Source organism: Suricata suricatta, chromosome 2, assembly GCF_006229205.1.
Source record: "Suricata suricatta isolate VVHF042 chromosome 2, meerkat_22Aug2017_6uvM2_HiC, whole genome shotgun sequence".
Classification (NCBI taxonomy): Eukaryota; Metazoa; Chordata; class Mammalia; order Carnivora; family Herpestidae; genus Suricata; species Suricata suricatta.
In genome coordinates this window covers 133,903,370-133,923,720 of record NC_043701.1, presented here as the reverse complement: position 1 = coordinate 133,923,720, position 20,351 = coordinate 133,903,370, and the positions used below count along the sequence as shown (strand labels likewise).

Here is a 20,351-nt window from a genome sequence, read left to right as displayed (position 1 = left end):
TGGAGCCTGACAAGGGGCTCGAACCCATGAACTCCGAGATCATGACCTGAGCGCAACCGATTAAACCACCCAGGACCTCCAGGCTGAGTACCTTTTAATCACTTTTTCTTGGAATGGTGAAATAAATAGTTTACAAATTACAGTTTAGGGGCACCTGGGCACCTAGTTGGCTCAGTCTGTGGAGCATGCGACTCTTAATCTCAGGGTTGTGAGTTTGAGCCCCATGTTGGGTGTAGAGATTACTTAAAAGTAAAATCTTTAAAAACAAATTACTGTCTAGAATGATCCAGAAATGGAATACTGACTGTTGTGGAAAAAGTAGCAACTGACTTACCATGGCTTGCAGATAGGGGGAATCTAATGGAAACAGGGCTACTTTTGCTTAGTATGTATGTACTTTGAACAGATGTCCAATTGCATAATGATCGATATGATAGAGGGTTTTTTTCTGATTAAAACAAGGTAAGGTGATCATTTATTTTTCAGGATTTCACTAGAATACTATTGGGAGAAAGTATCATGGAAGTTCTGCGCCCACAGCTTGTAAGGATTGGTGGACGGATTTACAGGAAAAATCCCATCCAAGAACAGACTTACCAACATGAAGAAGAAGATGAGGATTTCTATCAGGGTAATCTTAGTTGCTCTTGGGTCCGATTAGTACAGTGGTCTCTGCGTTGTGAAAACAGTGCTTTGTTTTGTTTTAAAGTGTTCTCTGTGAGCACTGAAGTTTGAGATGTTTGGCCTCTACCTAGCTCTGTTAGTGTGGGTGTCTGAGGGGACTGATTAGTTTCAATTTGATGAGCCATTCTTAGTCTGTAAATTGAGTTTTATCATAAGTGTAATGAGATAATTTTAGTAAACTTTTAGCAGTAGCCATTAATATTCTGTGACAAAATTAATTTCCTTTATCTATAAAATTGTAAAGTAGTATGTTTAAATTATTGAAGTTAATGAAATATATATTTTGTCCAGCACCCCAAAACGTTAGTCATTATTACTGTTATGTTTGATTTTTCTTCTCTTTGTAATCATATAGGCAGTTCCAAATATATAACTAACATAACTTTATTATTATGTAGGGGTGACTTTAAGAAAGAAACTAAACAGTTGAGATGGAGTATGAATATACATATTTTTAAGCTTCCTTAATTATTTTGAGACAAAGGGGGAGAGAAAGAATCCCTCAGTGCAGAGCGCAGGCCAGGGCTCAAACTCACAAACTGTGCGATCATGACCTGAGCTGAAATCAAGAGCTGGATGCTTAACTGACTGAGGCACCCAGGCGCCCTGATTATGAATACTTCTAAGCCAATTAACTTGGGCTTGGGGTAATGCATAAATAGGGCCTTTCAGGTTCTCTGCTTTCTTTTCCTTTGGGTTTATAAACTTTTTCATCAGGCCCTAAGCCTTGGGGGTTAGTCTTCCATCTGGTTTTCCCATTGTTTCCCTTTAGCCTTGGGGACTTGACCTTGTTTATTTGAGCCTCCTTTCTCTTTGGCCTAATGGAGAAGTTCTCCTGGTATCACTGCTATCTCATTCACTGCAGTAATTTTGTCTTTATACTAAAAACTGCTTACCAGGACTTTGTAAGAGGATACTTTATGTTATGTGACTTATGTCTCCGTAAAAAATAGTAAAAAAAAAAAATTATTGTGTCTTATCTTTCTGGGAGAAAATAGTTAAGTAGTAGTGGTATGTATATACTATTTTTTGAGTTCTAAGACTGGAAGATTTAACACAGTCATGTGTTTTTTATTTTTCTTCTAAGAGCAGATCAGGAGGAATGTCAGCAGTGTTCTGCAGTATAAAGTGTTGAGCTGTTCTGTGTGCATGTGTATTGTTTTAAACCGTGAGTGGTTGGCAGGTGGGGAGAGGACTGTTGTCCACAGAGCAGCAGCTGTAAGCGAGGTGTTACGGTTTCTCTGCAGGCTTCATGGAGTGTGCAGAGGAGCCCTGTGATGCCTACGAGGTGGTGCAGACCCAGCAAGGTTTCCGGTGCACGGTGAAGGCCCCCAGCCTGCTCTACAAGTGAGTAAGGGCCCCAGCTTCCCGGGACGCGCTTCCAGGAAATTCAGCAGGAAGATGACTCTTTTCTACCCTTGTCTGCAGTGCTTGATTACTAATGACCAAACAGTTTCGTGTTTTATGTCCTAGAATTAGTAAGGACTGATAATGGATCAGTTTCATTATTCCAAGTGTATCACCAAGTCCTGTTGATTTTTGCCTCTTAAATTTGTCTTTTGAATCTACCACTTGTGTCTTTCTTTACTGCCACCCCACTGCATCTTCTCTGGATTACTTCAAATAGCCTACTTACTAGGCACCTAATTATTGTTCCCCTCCCGATCAGTTCTTCACATTGAGGGTAGAGTCATCTTTCTAAAAGGCAAATGTGATTACTTTATTACGTCTGCTTAAATCTGTCAACATCTTCCATTGAAGATGGAATTCTCTTCCATTAGAGCGATGGTCAAAACTCTTGAACATGATTTAGCCAGCCCTGCATTTTTCGGTCACAACTCACACCACTCTTTCTCTGGTTTTGCACTGAAGCCTAGCTAGTTTTCTTCAGTTCCTGCAGTGTGCTGTAGCTTGTTCCTGCCTTAGAGCTTTGGCACCTGCTGTTCCCTTGTCTTATAAGCTCTCTTCCTTACCTAGTTATATTGTTAAATTCTTTCTAGGGAACCTTGCTTTGACACCATCATCCCCATCAACCACATTGATTACCATATGTTTTTGTAACCCCCTCTACCTTTCCTTTGTAGCATTTTTCAGTCATGTATATTTATTGGTGTACCGTTTTGGGAAACTTCTGGAAGGCAGGAATGTGTCTGATTAATCTTCAGTATTTGTCAAAGACTGATATGCTTTCTTCAGGGTCGTCTTTATGAATTTGTTCAGAAACTTTGTGATCACTTCAATCTGTGCTTACGTGATTGCCCACATTCTGTCTCCACAGTAACATGGTTAGCTTATGTGCAGCCAGCTTCTTGTGGGCCTACACCTCTGGAAATAGGCTGGCTTAGGAAGTGTGTAAATTGTTGTTCTGTGTTGTACCAGGTGAATTAGTCTGTTCAAGCTCCTCTGTGAAGGGGATCTACAAATAGGGAGTGATACGTCTTTAGGCTCCGAGAAGCAAATCATTTCATTTTCAGCAATCTTGAGAATATCCTGAAACACCTGTTAAGGATGAAATTCTTCTCTTGGAATGTGGTCAAATGGGAAACCAAATGCTAAACCTGACAGCTCATTTTCCTTTAAGGTTCCAGTGACATTTTCTTCTAAGAAACAAGATTTAGAAAGTCATTTTCAGTTTGCTGGTGAAGTCAATGCAACTGTTTTTCTTAATGTGTGTATTTGCCACCACTCAGGTGTGTAAAAATTCCTTACATGTCTGATTCCAACTTGATGATCTTCTGAATTCTATGTATTCTAAGTATTCATTATGTTCTAGGTGACTTCCATGTTAGATTAGGTATTGGGTCTGCTCAACTATAATTAATAGACAATATTTACTAGGAAGATTTCTTTCTTAACCATTTCTTTAGACTTATTTAGATCAAGGAAGAAATTACTTGACCAAATTAATTTATAATCCTATCTTAATGGTAGTAACACCTCTCCATGGACTAGATATAATTCTTTAGTTCTCCATGTCCGGGGCACATTAGAATTACCTGGGGAGCTTTTAAGACTCCCTATATTTGGGTGCACCCCAGACTAATTAAACAGAATCTCTGAGACCTGGGTTCAGGCATCATTAGTTTTTGAAGCCCCCCAGGTAATTCCAGGGTATAGCCAAGATTGAGAACCACTTGATCTGGCAAGAATTTCTACCTTAATTAAGGAGTCACCTTTTCACTGTGTATCTCTTATTGTGGTGAATGTCTTAGGCTCCCCTTGTAAACCTCTTTTGAACCTCGCAGTAGTCTTAATTGGAAGGGTGCCATTTGGGGATGGCATGGAATGTACTGAGCTGTGTGCTGGTCACTGGGAAGCCCTTTTATATGTTTAAGCCTTACAACAACTTTGTTGTACTTAGGTATTATTCATTCCATTTTTCTAAGTGAGGAAATAGGCTTAGAGTGGTTGGATGACTTGGCCAGTATTTGAGTCTAAAACTTCTTTAACCTCAGCCACTTCCTTTCTGAAATATCTAGGCTACTAATAATAATACTTTGAGCCAGCTACTTTTTGTGTGTGTGTTTAAAAGATTTTATTCCTAATTTTTACTTATTTTTACCTTATATATTTAAATTTTAGTTAATATACAGTGCAGTATTGGTTTCAGGAGTAGGATTCAGTGAGTCGTAACTTACGTAGACCACCAGTGCTCCCATCCTCCGTCTGGCCCAGTTCCAGCCACCCCATCAACCCTCAGTTCTCTATCATTAAGAATCTCTTATGGTTTGTTTCCCTCTCTTTCTCCCTCCTTTGTATGTGTTCATCTGTTTTGTTTCTTAAATTCCACATATGAGTGAAATCATATGGTATTTGTCTTTCTCTAACTGACTTATTTCATTTAGCATTCTAGCTCCATGCACATTATTGCAAATGGTAAGGTTTCATTCTTTTTGATGGCTGAGTACTATTCCAGTGTGTGTGTGTGTGTGTGTGTATACCACATCTTTTTCATCTATTCATCAGTCCATGGACATGTGAGCTTTCTCCATAATTTGGCTATCACTGATAATGCTGCTATAAACATTGAGGTGCATGTACCCCTTTGTAGGTATTTTTGTGTCCTTTTGGTAAATACCTAATAGTGCAGTTGCTGGATCGTAGGGCAGTTCTGTTTCTAGTTTTTGAGGAAGCTCCATACTGTTCTCCAGAGTGGCTGCACCAGTTTGCATTCCTACCAATAGTGCAAGACAGTTAGTTCCCCTTTTTCCACATCCTTGCCAACACCTGTTGTTTCTTGTGTTTTTATGTTAGCCATTCTGGCAGGTGAGGTTTTGATTTGTATTTGCCTGGTGATGAGTGATGTTGAGCATCTTTTCATGTCTAAAGATTTTATTTTTAAATAATGTCTACACCCAACATGAGGCTTGAGCTCGTAACCCTGAGAGTAAGAGTAGCATGCTCCACCGAGTAAGCCAGCCAGGTGCCCTAAGCCAGCTACTCATTGTTAATAGGCTTCTCTGCTAGCCACATGCTAACAAACAGTAGCCTGGTTGAAAGTACCTTTTATTGGGGATCCTGGGTGGCTCAGTCGGTTAAGTGTCTAACTCTTGATTTTGGTTCTGGTCATCATCCCAGGTTTGTGAGACTGAGACCCACGTTGGGCCCTGTGCTGAATATGGAGCCTGCTTAAGATTCTCTCTCCCTCTCCCTCTCCTCTCTGCCTCTCCTTCTCTCTCTTTGCTTCTCTACCTCTCCTTCCCCCTCCCTCTGTCTGCCCCTCTCCCCTGCTCCCATGCACATGCTCTCTCTCTCCCTCAATAAAAAAGAAATTAAAAAAAAAAAAGGAAAGTACCCTTATTGATAAGGCCTAGAAAGACAAGAGACTGACAGAGTTGGTGGAGTAGACTCTAGCCCAACACAGAGACACCACAGGGGAATTGTAGGGTTTCAGTCCTCCTCTAAACATCTTTTTCTTTTCTTTTTTTTTTTTTAACTGGCTTACTACAGTGGATCTTAATGGAAATAATTGGGCTGCTTATTCCATGTAAAACAAATGCACAGTTTTAGAGGAAGTCACTCATGTGGTTGGGTACTGTAACTGAAATCACAGAAGCTGATATTGTGATGATGGGAAAGTTTTTTTTCTCTTTATAGACCTGTCTTTGCATCTTTAGTGATTTATAGACTCTGAAACTTATCTCCTGGGGTTCAGTAATCGCTTTTACCTTAACACATCTAATTACTGTGGGTTCCAGAAGATAACCTTTGATTGTCAGAATTATTTATTTTGGGAGGCCCATGCAAGTGATATAAGGGAGTCAATAGATGGTGGAAGTAGAGTAGATGAAACAGAGTAGGGAGTGATGGGGATAGTGATGAGCCCAGTTCTGATTTTAGGGACGAGAGGAAGCTCCAGGCTCTTACTGCCTTGTGTTGTCAGATCTTCTAATTTTTCTAAAGAACCTGGAAATCTATATTTTTAGGTGAGATTTCCCAATTTTTAGGTGAAGTCTCCGGAATAAAACCTATATGTGCTGAATTCAGCCGGAGGATTACCTGTTTACTCTTTTTGCTTTTGAAGCTATCCTGAATAGTCTATTGTGAATGGTGGGAACCTTCTCTTTGCTAATAAGCCTTTTTACTTTTATTTTATTATTATTTTTAATATTTATTTTGAGAGAGAGACAGCATGTGTGCATGCATGCATGAACATGTAAGGGGCAGAGAGAGAGGGAGAGAGAGAAAATTCCAAGCAGGTTCTGTGCTGTTAGTGCAGAGTCCGATGTGAGGCTCAATATCATGAACCGTGAGATCATGACCTGAGCTGAAATCCAGCATCAGACGCTTAACCTACTGAGCCACCCTGACGGCCCAACCCTTATTTTATTAATCAAAGATAATTCTTGTAGGATGAACTCATAATATAGTTAATTTGCTCTCCAAAGGATGTTTTTCCTAAATTGTAGACCCTCTGGTTGCTTGAAGTGCCTTTTGAGACTATGCCAGCTTTCTTTTCACTGAACTGCAGACCCAGATTTTGAATCTAATTTTGAAGAGCAAACAGGTGTTTGGCATGGTTATTTTGTTTATATAGTGAAGTGACTCTAGGGCATTATTTTGTTAATTGGTGTGATACGGCACATCCTATAAAGTTATATGACTTGTAATTTTTTCTACAATTATTGAGCCTTTACTGATGCACTTTTCTGTAAGGGAGTATTTCTGGCTACATATGATTTAAATATGATGTAATTTTTTATTCTGGTACATTTGACTTACTATCCTTCCATTAATTCATTTTTTTCTATATTATAGGCATATAGTTGGAAAGAGAGGGGACACTAGGAAGAAACTAGAAGTGGAAACCAAAACTTCTATCAGCATTCCTAAGCCTGGACAGGAAGGAGAAATTGGTGAGACTTGGTATATGTGTGATATTTGCAATCACTTTTGCATGTGTATGGAATAGTATGGACCCAACAGAGGTGTTTAGTGACTATATTCTTTCTTTCTTTCTTTTTTTCTTTTGTGTCCATGGGCAGGGTTGAATAGTGGCGGTATTCTTTATGAGGTTCTGTTGCAGTTGGCCTTTTTATGATACGTCAGTATCATTCTCCCCATGAGGGAGGATGTAGTTCTACACCTTTATCCTGACTGAGTACCTGGGCCTTCGCTGTGTGCTTTACCACGCACTGATGTTGCAGAGCTGCCAGATTTTGTTGTGGGTTAGGAGAATTCTTCTGTGCTTCTCTAGCTTGACATGGAGTTGTGACTTGTTTAAAGTTAGAGTTAGAGGTCAGCAAATTTGAAATCAAGTTCAGCCCTTTCCAAAAGGGTTCTCTTATTTTTACCTTGCTTTGTAAACTGGGAAGGATATTATAAAAGTAATGATTAAAGTAACCTGATTCAAAAAATAATAATAACCTGATTCAAGTAACTGCTGAAGTAAGGAAAAACAGTTGAGTATAAATCAAGTCAGAAAGCATCTGTACCTAGCATCAGTGTGAACCAACGGCACAGGCTTGGGCTGTAAAATGGCTTTGAGGGAAGGGCACTCACTGTATGGACAACATTTTACAAAATTCATTCTAAAACAATAGGAATTTTTCCAAGTCCAATAAGCACAGTAGCAGCCACCAATAATACATTTTTTATAAATGTATTATGTATGGGTTTTATTAAGTTTTAGGAGAAAAAAATGACTAGGTCTCTTCTCATTTTGTGCTGTGTAAGAGTAATCATCAGGACTGATAAGATGCAGCTGACCGCAGAGCAGTGCCATGTGGGGCTTTCTGTGATGACGGGAATGTTCTATGCCTACATTGTCAGCACTGGAGCCACAGCACGCGTGACTGTGAGTGCTTGACATGTGGCTGGTAGGACTGAGGAACCGAATTTTTTTTTTTTAAATAGTTTTAATTTATTTTTGAGAGAAGGAGACAGAGCGAGCAGGGGAGGGGAGGGTCAGAGAGAGAGGGAGACACAGAATCCAAAGCAGGCTCCAGGCTCTGAGCTGTCAGCACGGAGCCCTATGCGGGGCTCGAACCCACAACCGTGTGATCATGACCTGAGCCGAAGCCAGATGCCTAACCGGTTGAGCCACCCAGGCGCCCCATGAATTTTTAACTTCATTTCATTCTGATTCATTTAACTTTTAATTTAACTAGTTGCATGTGGGTTCCTGTATTGGACAGCAAAATGCTAGAGTTTTTCTCAGCTCTTCGGTAACATCAGCAGGTGCTAACATAAGAACTTTAATGACATTTTTTAAAGACCTTCCATTAAAATAACTATTCAGCTCATTAGAATTACAGATGGAAAAACCCAGGTCTTTCCTTAAGTATTAAAGCTCAGGCTACAAATATTGACGTAATTTTATAGTCACAATAAAGGTTATTTCCTTAAAAAAATTTTTTTTAATGTTTATTTATTTTTGAGAGAGAGAGAGAGAGACAGTGTGAGCATGGGAGGGGCAGAGAGAGAGGGAGACACAGAATCCAAAGTAGGCTCCAGGCCGTGAGCTGTCAGCACAGAGCCCAATGTGGGGCTCAAACTCGCAAACTGCGAGATCATGACCTGAGCTGAAGTCAGACACTTAACCGATTGAGCCACCCAGGCGCCCCAAGAGTTACTTTTTTAACTTTTTTTTTCTTGAGTGTAAATTAACACAGGCTTTCAAAAAAAACCCAAAAGCTTCTAGAAATTATATTTACTTGTAAAGGGAAATGTCTTGTAATACGAACCTCAGACATAATCACTGTTAACAGTTGAATATATTCCTCAGTTTTTCTATCAGTATAGTAGCTATTTTAATTTTTATTGCAGTAAAAATTATAACATGGTATAAATGTGGAGATCTTAGGCATCTTAAGATGTGGAGTCATTCCAAAACTTATCCAGAAAAGGGTAGGTAGGTTGTAAAGATTCCGTTTTGACTTAGAAAGCACAAATATTTCAGTCTGAAAACCAGCGTGTCTAATTGGTAAAAGTAAGAATTTAGTGGAACTAATTTAATTGAAAAACAAGAGGATAAACTGGCTTATTGGTCTTGTAGGGCAGTAAAGTATATGGAAAAATGAAATTAATTGGTTAAAGTAAATTGAGTTGTGATGTGAGAAGGCAGGTTGCACTGATGTGGTATTTGCTTTCATTTATTCATTTTCTTTTGCCTTTCCTAAAATTAGACTAAAGAAGGAAATATCTGGTAGGTTTTACTTTGTCCTCTTGCCAAGGATCTGGTTGTCTAGGCTGTTTTGAAGTCTCAGGATATCAGAAGATGCTTTTTTCTTTTTTTATAATGTTAATATTTGGGACTTCTGGGTGGCTCAGTTGGTTGAGTGTCCAACTTCGGCTCAGGTCATGATTTCGCTGCTCATGAGTTGGAGCCCCTTTATCCGGCTCTGTGCTAGCAGCTCACAGCTTGGAGCCTGGAGCTTGCTTTGGATTTTGTCTCCGTTTCTCTGCCCTTGCCCCATTAAAAAAAAAAAAAATGTTTGTTTTTGAGAGAGAGAGCACAAGCGGCAGAGAGAGAAGAAGACACAGAATCTGAAGCAGGCTCCAGGCTCTGAGCTGTCAACACAGAGCCCGATGTGGGTCTCAAACTCACAAACCATAAGATTATGACCTGAGCTGAAGTCGGACATTTAACCAACTGAGCCACCCAGGTGCCCCTCAGAAGATGCTTTTAAAATTATACTGTTATGGCACCTGGGTGGCTCAGTTGGTTGAGCATCCAACTCTTTGGCCCAGGTCATGATCCCAGGGTCATGAAATTGAGCCCTATGTTGGACTTCACGCTGAGTGTGGAGGCTGCTTAAGAATCTCTTTCTCCTTCTGCCTCTTTCCTCTGCTCAAATGCATTCTCTCTCTCTCTAAAATAAAAAAAAAAATTATATTGTCATTGTTGTTAGAATTGGTTTTTAAAAGTTTAATGTCCGGTGCCTGGGTGTCTCAGTCGGTTAAGTGTCCAACTTGATTTCAGCTGAGGTCATGATTTCAGTTTCGTGAGTTCTGCACCGAGAGCCGAGCTCCTGCTTGAGATCTCCCTCTCTTTCTGTCCCTTGCCTGCTTGTGCACTGTCTTTCTCAGAAATGAATAATAATAAAAAACTTAAAAAAATTTAATGTCAGTGCCTTTAGTTCTCTTTTTCCTCTGTATCCCTTGTTGTAGTCGCTAGAGCAGCTGAAGTTTGGTCTTCTCAGATACTAGTGTTTGTAGAATAATTCTAACCTCATCATGTTTGCTCCGTAGTCATCATTTGATCAATTTTGTGTGTTTTTTGGAAATCAATCCGAGCACTTTCAGTGCCCTTTTAGTTTACAACATGTTACAAAAATGAAAGCATCTCATTGGCCTGTGGTTTGTTTTTTTTTTAATGTGTATTTTTGAGAGAGAGAGAATAGGTTGGGGAGGGGCAGAGAGAGAGAAGGGCACAGAGGATCCACACTGGCAGCAGAGAGCCCTATGCAGGGCTCAAACTCACAAACTCAGATCATGACCCATGCCGAAGTCAGACGCTTAACTGACTAAGCTACCCAGGCACCCTGGTCTTACTTCTTCCCAAACCACTTTTTTTTTTTTTAACTTTTTAAATTTATTTTGAGAGAGAGCATGTGTGAGCAGGGTAGGGGCAGAGGGAGAGGGAGAGAGAGAATCTCAAGCAGATTCCATGCTCAGCACTGAGCCCAAGATGCTTGATCTTAGGACAGCAAGATCATGACCTGAGCTGATATCAAGAGTTGGGCACTTCACCGACTGAGGCATCCAGGCGCCCCCCCCCAAACCACCTTCTTAATAAAAAAGAATAGATTTAACATTTTATTCCAGATGTTTACAGAAATAAAACATAAACGTGAGTTTTAAGCTTCCTTCCCTTCTGCTCCTTTTCTTTTTAGTTTCTCACCAAATTTTTGGTCTCTGGCAGAGGTAATTTCTACTTTCCTTTAATTTTTTTAAGTGTTTATTTATTTTTGAGAGAGAGAGAGGCAGAGTGTAAGCTGGGAAGGGGCAGAGAGAGAAGGACACACAGAATTCGAAGCAGGATCTGGGCTTTGAACTGTCAGCACAGAGCCTGACGTGGGGCTTGAACCCACGAACCATGAGATCATGACCTGAGCTGAAGTTGGATACTCCACAGACTGAGCCACCCAGGCGCCCCTCCTTTCCTTTAATTTTGTCTCTGTTTGCCTTCTAACTCTCCTTTATCAGTATTTCTCTAGCATAGTATTTGAGTATCTACTATGAATACTTCCCTGAGCATTTGAGTTGTATTCTCCATGTATTCTGTCTGATCATATAAATAATGTCATTAGAAAACACTGTCTCTACTCAGATTTTTTGGCTATTTCTCCTGTCAATTATTTTAGTTAGGCAAGTGGTTCTCATGCTGTTAATCCATTCATTCATAATATGCTTCTTTTCCTAGACATTTGTATCTTGTTTCTTTATAATAAAGTGGCTATGATACTTTTATTCTTTGAAAAAGTTGTTTATATTGAAAATTTCAAGTGCTTTAATGGAGAGGGTTAGGATAAATACATGGAGTTATCTCTTTAACTTCTGCGGTTGCTTGGAAGGACAGACTTTGTGGTCTTTTTTTTTTTAAGGTTTTTTTTTTAAGTGTTTATTTATTTATTTATTAGAGAGGCCGAGCAGGGGAGGGACAGAGGGAGAATCCCAGGCAGACTCCATGGTGCCAGCACAGAACCAGATGCGGGGCTCAAACCTACAAACTGTGAGATCATGACCTGAGCTGAAACCAAGAGTCAGACCTTAACCAACTGAGCCACCCAGGTGCCCCTACACTTTGTGGTCTTTAAAACACAGAGCCCATTTTGCTGCTATTACAGTTAATACCTCAATATTTTATGTCCTATTCAGAAGTCTGTCTTTTACTGTTTTAATAAATAGTCTGTTGAGGGGCACCTAGGTGTCTCAGTGGTTAAACATTGGATTGTGGCTCAGATCATGATCTCACAGTTAGTGAGTTTGAGCCCCACTTTGGGCGAGTATGAGCTCCACTTCAGATGAACCCCACTTCAAGTGAGCATGAGCCCTTCATTGGGTGAGCACCGCTTCTCTCTCTCCCCCTCTGCCCCGATGGGATTTTCTCTCTTTCCCTCTCTCTCTCTCTCTGCCCCTTGCTCACTTGCGCCCTCCCTCTCTCTCCCAAAAAATAAATAGTCTGTTAAAATGCCAATTTTGTTCATTGTTTTTATCTTTTGCACCTTTCCTTAGTTGCTGTTTTGAACCACACCCTGTCAGTTCTCTCTCTACAACCTAGAGATTTAATCTCTGCTTACACAGAGATTGTATAATCCCTAAATGATTTCCTTTCTTTGCAGATAGTAGTCTATGCTTTGTGGCTCCCCCATCAACTTTCATTTATACATAAAGACATAGCCCAGATCAGAGAAGGCCAGATTATACCAAAACATGGACATTTGGTATTCATATCTATAATATAGATAAAGATAAACATTTTACTTTAATTTCCTGTTTTCATACATTTTTTAGATTTATTTTGCGAGTGAGAGAGAGAGAGTATGTGAGCTGGGGAGGGGCAGAGAGAGTGAGGAAGAGAGAAAATCATAAGCAGGCTCCACGCTGTCAGCATAAAGCCCCACATGGGGCTTGATCTCATGAACCATGAGATCACAACCTGAGCCAAAATCTAGAGTTGGACGCTTAACCGGCTGAGCCACCCAGGTGCCCCTTGTTTTTATATATATACAATAGTATTATATATAGTAATAAAATTTCCCTTAATATTTAACTGTAGTGAACATCTAATAATTATTGCCACAGTATTTTTTTTAAATTAAGGTAAAATTCACATGACAGAAAGTTCCAGTTTATGCTTTTAATTTTTTATTGTTATATAAATTACTGTGTGATGTATCATCCATATTTTTAAAAAATTATGGTTAAAATATACACAACATAAGGTTTACCATTTTGACCTTTTTTTTTTTTAAATGTAAACTCTACACTAACATGGGGTGTGAATTTATGACTCCGAGATCAGGAGTTGCATGCTGTACTGATTAAGCTAGCCAGCCCCCCTCTCCCACTTTGATAATTTTAAAGAGTTGAATACAGTGGCATTTGTTGCATTTACTGTGTTGTGTACCATCGGCACTATCTAGTTTGAGAACATTTTTATCATCCTGATACCCATTAAGCAGTCACACTCCATCCCCTTCTACCTCCAGTCCTTGGCTACCCCTAATCTGCTCTCTGTCCCTCAGCATTTGCCTGTTCTGGCTATTTCCTATCAATGGTAACATACAGTGACATTTTGTATCTGGGGTCTTCCACTTAGTATGTTTTCAAGATTCATTTATATTTTTGCATGTAACTATACTTCATTCTCTTTTTTATGGCTGCATTATATTCCATTGTATGGAGACAGGACATTTTGTTTATCCATTTATCAGTTAATGGACATCTCCATTGTTTCCACTTTTTCGCATTGTGAATAGAGCTGCTCTGAACATTTGTGTAGAAGTTTTTTTGAATACCTGTTGTTTTTTTTTAAGGATTTTTTTTCTTCTTGTATTTCATATTATTATTTTTTAAAATCTATTTTTTTAAGTAAACTCTACCCTGAATGTGAGGCTCCAAGTCATGACCCCAGGATTAAGAGTCTCATACTCTATTTACTGAGTCAGCCAGGCACTTCTTGTTTTTACTTCTTTTGGGTTTCTATCTAGGAGTGAAATTGCTGGCCATATGGTAATTCTCTTTTTAATTTTTTTAAATAATTTTTTAAATGTTTATTTATTACTGAGAGACAGAGACAGAGCATGAGCATGAGAGGGGCAGAGAAAGGGGGAGACACAGAATCTGAAGCAGGCTCCAGGCTCTGAGCTGTCAGCACAGAGCCCAATGCGGAGCTCAAACCCACGAACTATGAGATCATGACCTGAGCTGAAGTCAGTTGCTTAACCGACTGAGCCACCCAGGTGCCCCTCTTTTTAATTTAAAAAAAAAAATGTTTAAAAAAAAATGTTTATTTATTTTTGGGGCACTTGGGTGGCTTGGTTGGTTAAACATCCAACTTCAGCTCAGGTCATGATCTTATGGTCCATGAGTTCGAGCCTCACGTCAGGCTTTCATTTTTGAGAGAGAGACAGAGCATGAGTGGGGCAGGAGTATAGAGATGGAGACACAGAATCTGAAGCAGGCTCCAGGCTCTGAGCTGTCATCACAGAGCCCAATGCAGGGCTTGAACCCACAGCTGTGAGATCATGACCTGAACCTAAGTTGCACGCTTAACCGACTGAGCCACCCAGGCGCCCTTCTTTCTAATTTTATAAGGAACTGCCATACTCTTCTGTAGCTGCTGCACCGTTTTATGTTCTCACCACAAGATAGGAAGTTCGCTGTGTAGCTGTTTAAACTCATTTTCCTACTTCATCAGGTGGTCTTAAGAATATTCTGTTTTTGTTTTTGTTTTTATTTTTACTTTTTCTTTCAGAGAGAAAGAGATTGTGAACAGGGAGAAGGGCAGAGGGAGAGACAGAATCTGAAGCAGGCTCCATGCAGTGTGGAGCTGATGTGGGGCTCCATCCCCTCCTCCCTAGGATCATGACCAGAGCCGAAATCAGACATCAGATGTTCAACCAACTGAGCCACCCAGGCACCTTAGGACATTCTGTTTTTAAATTTCTTTTAAGGTTTATTTATTTTTGAGCGAGAGAGACAGACAGACAGAATGTGAGCAAGGGAGGGGCAGAGAGAGGGAGACACAGAATCCGAAGCAGGCCCTAGGCTCTGAGCTGTCAGCACAGAGATTGATGTGGGGCTCGAACTCACAAACTGCAAGATCATAACCTGAGTGGACGTTGGATGCTTAACCAAATGAGCCACCCAGGCGCTCCTTTGTTTTTAAACCTCATTCTGCTTAGAATGAATTTACTAATAACCTTCTTACTGTTGGTACTGTTTCTTGTCTAGAAATTATGTTCACATTCAGGACTGTTTTAGCTCTCCAGAGATGATAGTCTCAAGGTCACTTATTTTACAAGCATCTGATGGTCATGTTAAACATCTTTCCTTTTTTTTTTTTTTTCTTTTTTTGCTTGCAGTAATCACTGGGCAGCATCGAAGCGGTGTAATTTCAGCCCGAACTCGGATTGATGTTCTTTTGCTCACTTTTAGAAGAAAGCAGCCCTTCACTCACTTCCTTGCCTTTTTCCTCAATGAAGTTGAGGTTCAGGAGCGATTCCTGAAGTTCCAGGAGGAAGTACTGGAGAAGTGCTCCATGGTAAGCGGCAAACAAAAAACAAAGTTAAAAAGAAAGGGTACAAAATGGTTCATAGCTCAAAACAGTTGAAAGATATAAATTTCTTCTCCCACCAAAAAAATAACCATTTCTGATGATTTCTTTTGATTCTGAACTGAAAAAAAGATTTAGACATATCAGCACATAAACCTCTGCATATTACTAAATTATTCTTTAAAATTTCAAGATATAAAAGTTCATCCTATGGTACATACTGTTCTGTACCTTGTGGATGGCAATATTAATGAGATACCATTATCTGTAGATCTTCTGCCCTGGTAGGTAATGGCTTATTTGGGGTTAATAACTAGAAGAAATTTGCATATAAAATTATCTTTTTATATTATAGTGAAATGCTTGTGACTAGGATAAGAACAGATAATCTAGATTAGAAAACAAATTTTAAAGCTCCTTTTGGATATAATTTTGGGCAATTTAAAGAAATACTGCTTTAGGGGCTGTGTGGGTGGCTCATCGGTTAGGTGTCCGACTTTGGTTCAGGTCACGATCTCACAGTTCGTGGGTTTGAGCCCTGCATCAGGCTCTGTGCTGACAGCTAGCTCAGAGCCTGGAGCCTGCTTCAGATTCTGTGTCTCCCTCTCTCTCTGACCCTCACCTGCTCGTGCCCTCTCTGTCTCTCAAAAAAAAAAGAAACATTGCTTTAAAAAAACTTATGAACATTAATGTTTTTTTGCTTTTTTTAATAATACATGTTTCTTATAGAAAGTTTAGAAAATAAAGAAAAGACAAAAAGTCACCCATGATCTCACCACTGAGAGAATATTGTGGTACAAAAAACAAATGTTTGAAAATTAGAATTTGGCTTGTATATGATTTTATATCCTGCTTTCTTTGATATTTTGCACTATGTCATGATCATTGTTTTGTCATTGAACAAAAAACCTTTATTTTTGCTTTGGAGACAGGAAGGAAATTCTAGCAGTGATGACTAAAAACAATCTTATTTCGATAACAACTCAGATAAATTGATTTTTGATGGCTGCTTTTATTGTTCTATTATATGGATACATAATAATTCTGTCTTTTAAAATTTCTGTTTTTCATTATAAATAATGATTTTATGACTCTTCTTGCATATATTTTTCTGTGCTAGTCTAACTTCTTAGTAAGTTCCTGGAAATGGAAGAAAAATCCTTTGTACATTTGAGGGCTTAAAAAAATTTTTTTTAATAAAGTTTACTTTTTTTTTTACATTTGTTTATTTTTGAGAGACAGAGACAGAGCATGAGAGGGGGAGGGCCAGAGAGAGAGGGGGACACAGAATCCGAAGCAGACTCCAGGCTCTGAGCTGTCAGCACCCTGAGCAAAATTAGATGCCTAACCAACTGAGCCATCCAAGCTCACCCCCCTCTTTAAAAAAAAAAAAAAACCTTTTTAAAAAATGTTTATTTATTTTTGAGAGAGAGAGAAGAGAGAGAGAGACAGTGAGGGTTTTGATATATATGTCTCCAAATTACCTTCAGGAAATTTTATAACACTATATGTCAAACTGTAGTTTTTTTTAGTTTCCTTTTCCTACCCTGCCAATATTGGTGTTATTCTTTTAAGGTTCTTATATTGTAATCCAGTTGACAAAAAGTATTAGTTGATTGTTCATTTATTTGATTATTGGTGATTATTTTTTAGATATTTAACTCTTGTTTCTTTATGTCTTGGCCCATTTTTCTCTGAGGGTGTTCATTATTTTTAAATGCTTATTTATTTATTTTTAAATGTTTGTTTATTTTTGAGAGAGAGAGAGGGAGAGCAAGCACAGGGAAGGGACAGAGAGAGAGGAAGACAGAGGATCTGAACTGGGCACTGACAGCAGAAAGCCTGATGCAAGACTCAAACTCACAAACCAAGAGATCACAACCTGAGCTGAAGTCAGATGCTTAACCAACGGAGCCACTTAGGCACCCCTATTTATTTATTTTGAGAGACAGAGAGGGAGCACAGGCAGAGGAGGGGCAGAGAGGGGCAGAGAATCCCTAGCAGGCGCCATGCTGCCAGCACAGAGCCCCGTAATTTGGGGCTTAATCCCACAAACTATGAGATCATGACCTGAGCAGAAATCAAGAGTCAGATACTTAACCAGCTGAGCCACCCAGGTGATCAAATGTTTTTAAATGTCTATTTATTCTGAGAGAGAGTGGGTGTGCATGCATGTGCTCATGTACTGGGGAGGGGAGGGACAGAGAGAGAGAGAGGGAGAGAGAGAATCCCAAGCAGGCTCCAACAAGAGGCTTGATCCCACGTCCTTAGGATCATAACCTGAGCAGAAATCAAGAGTTGGATGCTTAACCACCTAACCTACCAGGCACCCTTAGATTTTTCTTAACTTAATATTTATTAAGTAATCTTTACACCCAGTGTGGGGCTTGAACTCACAACCCTGAGATCAAGAGTCACTTGCTCTTCTGACTGAGCCAGCCAGGTGCCTCTAGATCATACTTTTGATGTCATGTCTAAACTCTTGGCTTAACCCCAAGAAACCAAGGTTTTCTCTTAGCATTTTTGTAATTTTTTTTTATATTTACATCTATGATCCATTTAATTTTTGTATTAGGTGTGACATTTAGGTCAAGGTTCATTTTTATGCATATGGTTAGCCATGCTATGTTTTCTCAATCTTGTACTAAAGAGAGGAATAAAAGCATACGGAATGAAATAGAACTGGTTAGTATCTTTGGTTCTCAAACAGATGAACCGAGGTCTGAGTCTGGGTTCCTCTATCTGTGTTGACTTTGGTTAAGTGAACCCCTCCAGCTTGCTTTGGAGAGTTGCAGGAAGGATGAAATGGGATAACGTAAAGTATTCAGCACGGTGCTTAGTACATAACAAACATGTAATAAATGGTAGCTGCTGCTCCTATTTTATGGCTGTTTAGGTTAAAGTTATTTGTATTCCTTGGAGTATTAAGAAAAGATGAGGGCTGTCTTTAATAGTTATGTGCAGGGTTAATGAAAATGTTCTGGGTTAAAAAGTTTTATAAGATTCCTCCTACCTTGTATTTCTTTTGTTTTTCTTTTCCCCCTTTTTCTTCCCCTCCCCTTCCCTTCTCTCCCCTCTTCTTCCCTCCCTTTCCCTTCCCACTATCCTGTTCTATTGCTCAGCTGTGTCCACAGTGTTAGAATATAGTGAGATACAGATATGTAGATTTAGAAGTATTAGAATCCAAGTACTTGTGTGGGGCAGGGAGTGAGAATTGCTGAAATTGATAACTTTTAAAAATTTTATTTATCTTTTTAATGTTTATTTAAAATAAAAAAATTAAAAAATTTTTTAGTGTTTGTTTTGAGAGAGAGAGAGCAAGAGAGAGCGAGCGTGAGCAAGTGAGGAGCAGAGAGAGGGAGACACAGAGTCCAAAGTAGGCTCTAGGCTCTGAGCTGTCAGCACAGAGCTTGACGACGGGCTTGAACCCATGAGCCATGAAATCGTGACCTGAGCTGAAGTCGGCTGCTTAACTGACTGAGCCACCCAGGCACCCTAATTTTTTTTTTTACATTTATTCATTTTTGAGAGACAGAGAGTGAGTGGGAAGGGGCAGAAAGAGAGGGAGACACAGAATCTGAAGCAGGCCCCAGACTCTGAGCTGTCAGCGCAGACCTAACACGGGGCTCGAACCTGTGAACTGTGAGATCATGACCTGAGCCAAAGTTGGACACTTAACTGACTGAGCCACCAGACACTCCTAAAAATTTTTTTTTTTAATTTTTTTTTAAAGGAGGCTAGAAAGGTGAGTATATTCAGACTGGAAAATACAAGTAGACAGTATGGAATTATATAACCCATTTTTAAGTGATTAACTTGGCACTTATGTGTTTGAACAAGGGCGCTTCTATAAGTCAAATACTGTATATACGTATGTATATATCAAGTATACATATAAAATTAGTAAGCCATCAGAATACCTTTTTTCCCTTAGCATTTCATAGCAAGATGATTTCATTCTCAGTGGAGGGTGGGGTAGGTGAAGATCAGGAACACTGAAGCTTAAATGTGGGCTGATAAGTTTTTAAATTATTTTACCTTGGGGTGTCTGGGTGGCTCAGTCAGTTAAGCGTCCGACCTCAGCTTAGGTCAGGATCCCATGTCTGTAGGTTCAAGCCCAGCTGTGCTGACAACTCAGAGCCTAGAGCTTGTTTTGGATTCTGTGTCTCCCTCTTTCTACCTGCTCCTTCCCCACTCACGATCTGTCTCTCTCTCTCTCTGAAAAATAAACAAACATTAAGTTTTAAAACACAAAGTTTTAAAAATAAAAACAAAAAATTATTTTACCTTGTAAATACCAACTTATTGAAGCTCAGTGATTATATATATTTTTGAATGTTACACATGTTCGGTGTGCAGCAAGCAGCTTGTAATAAGTTAGCCTTTTTGTCTGTGTGTGTGTTCACCTTCTCACCTTTCTCGTGGCTCCTGACATGGGCTGACCGGGAGCAAATACTGGAGAATGATTCCTTTAACTCAACTAGAATGGGATTGGCCACTGCGAATGTCAGGCTGGCCTTAATCAGTTCAGGGTACTTTCTTCCTGCTTTCAGGGAGACGCCATAGTGACAATGCTTTCTTCCTGCTTTTAAATCAGGTTCTGATAACAGCAGGGGAATAAGTGCAGCATAAAAGAGTAAATAAGTAGTCAGCGACCATTATCTACCTATTAGACGGAAGAAAGTTTTAGTGATTTTCATTCTGATGTTACACAGCAGACGGATGGCTGTAAAAGCCTTTAGGCATTTTCCAGTAGCAGATCTGTACTTACTACCCTGACTTAGGTGAGTTTCCTTCTAGTATTTTTGTTTTGTTTTTGTTTTTAAGATCTTATTTTTAAGTAATCTTTGCTCCCAATGTGGGGTTCGAACTTATAGCCCTGAGATCAGGATTTAGGTGAGCTTCCTTCTAGTAGTTTTTGTTTTTAAGATTTTATATTTAA

The 20,351-nt window shown here is 39.4% G+C and overlaps 1 protein-coding gene across 2 annotated transcripts in view; it reads left to right on the top strand.

Annotated features, from left to right (window-relative positions):
- The window catches only part of ASCC1 (activating signal cointegrator 1 complex subunit 1), a 98,733-nt gene that overhangs the window by 1,586 nt on the left and 76,796 nt on the right, over positions 1–20,351 (top strand). For both annotated transcript variants that reach the window (XM_029931879.1, XM_029931880.1), the window contains exons 2-5: positions 487–631; positions 1,932–2,031; positions 6,943–7,040; positions 15,219–15,397. In XM_029931879.1, the coding sequence (XP_029787739.1) occupies positions 520–631; positions 1,932–2,031; positions 6,943–7,040; positions 15,219–15,397 (489 nt within the window). In that variant the 5' untranslated portion in view covers positions 487–519. The remainder of the gene's footprint in view (positions 1–486; positions 632–1,931; positions 2,032–6,942; positions 7,041–15,218; positions 15,398–20,351) is intronic.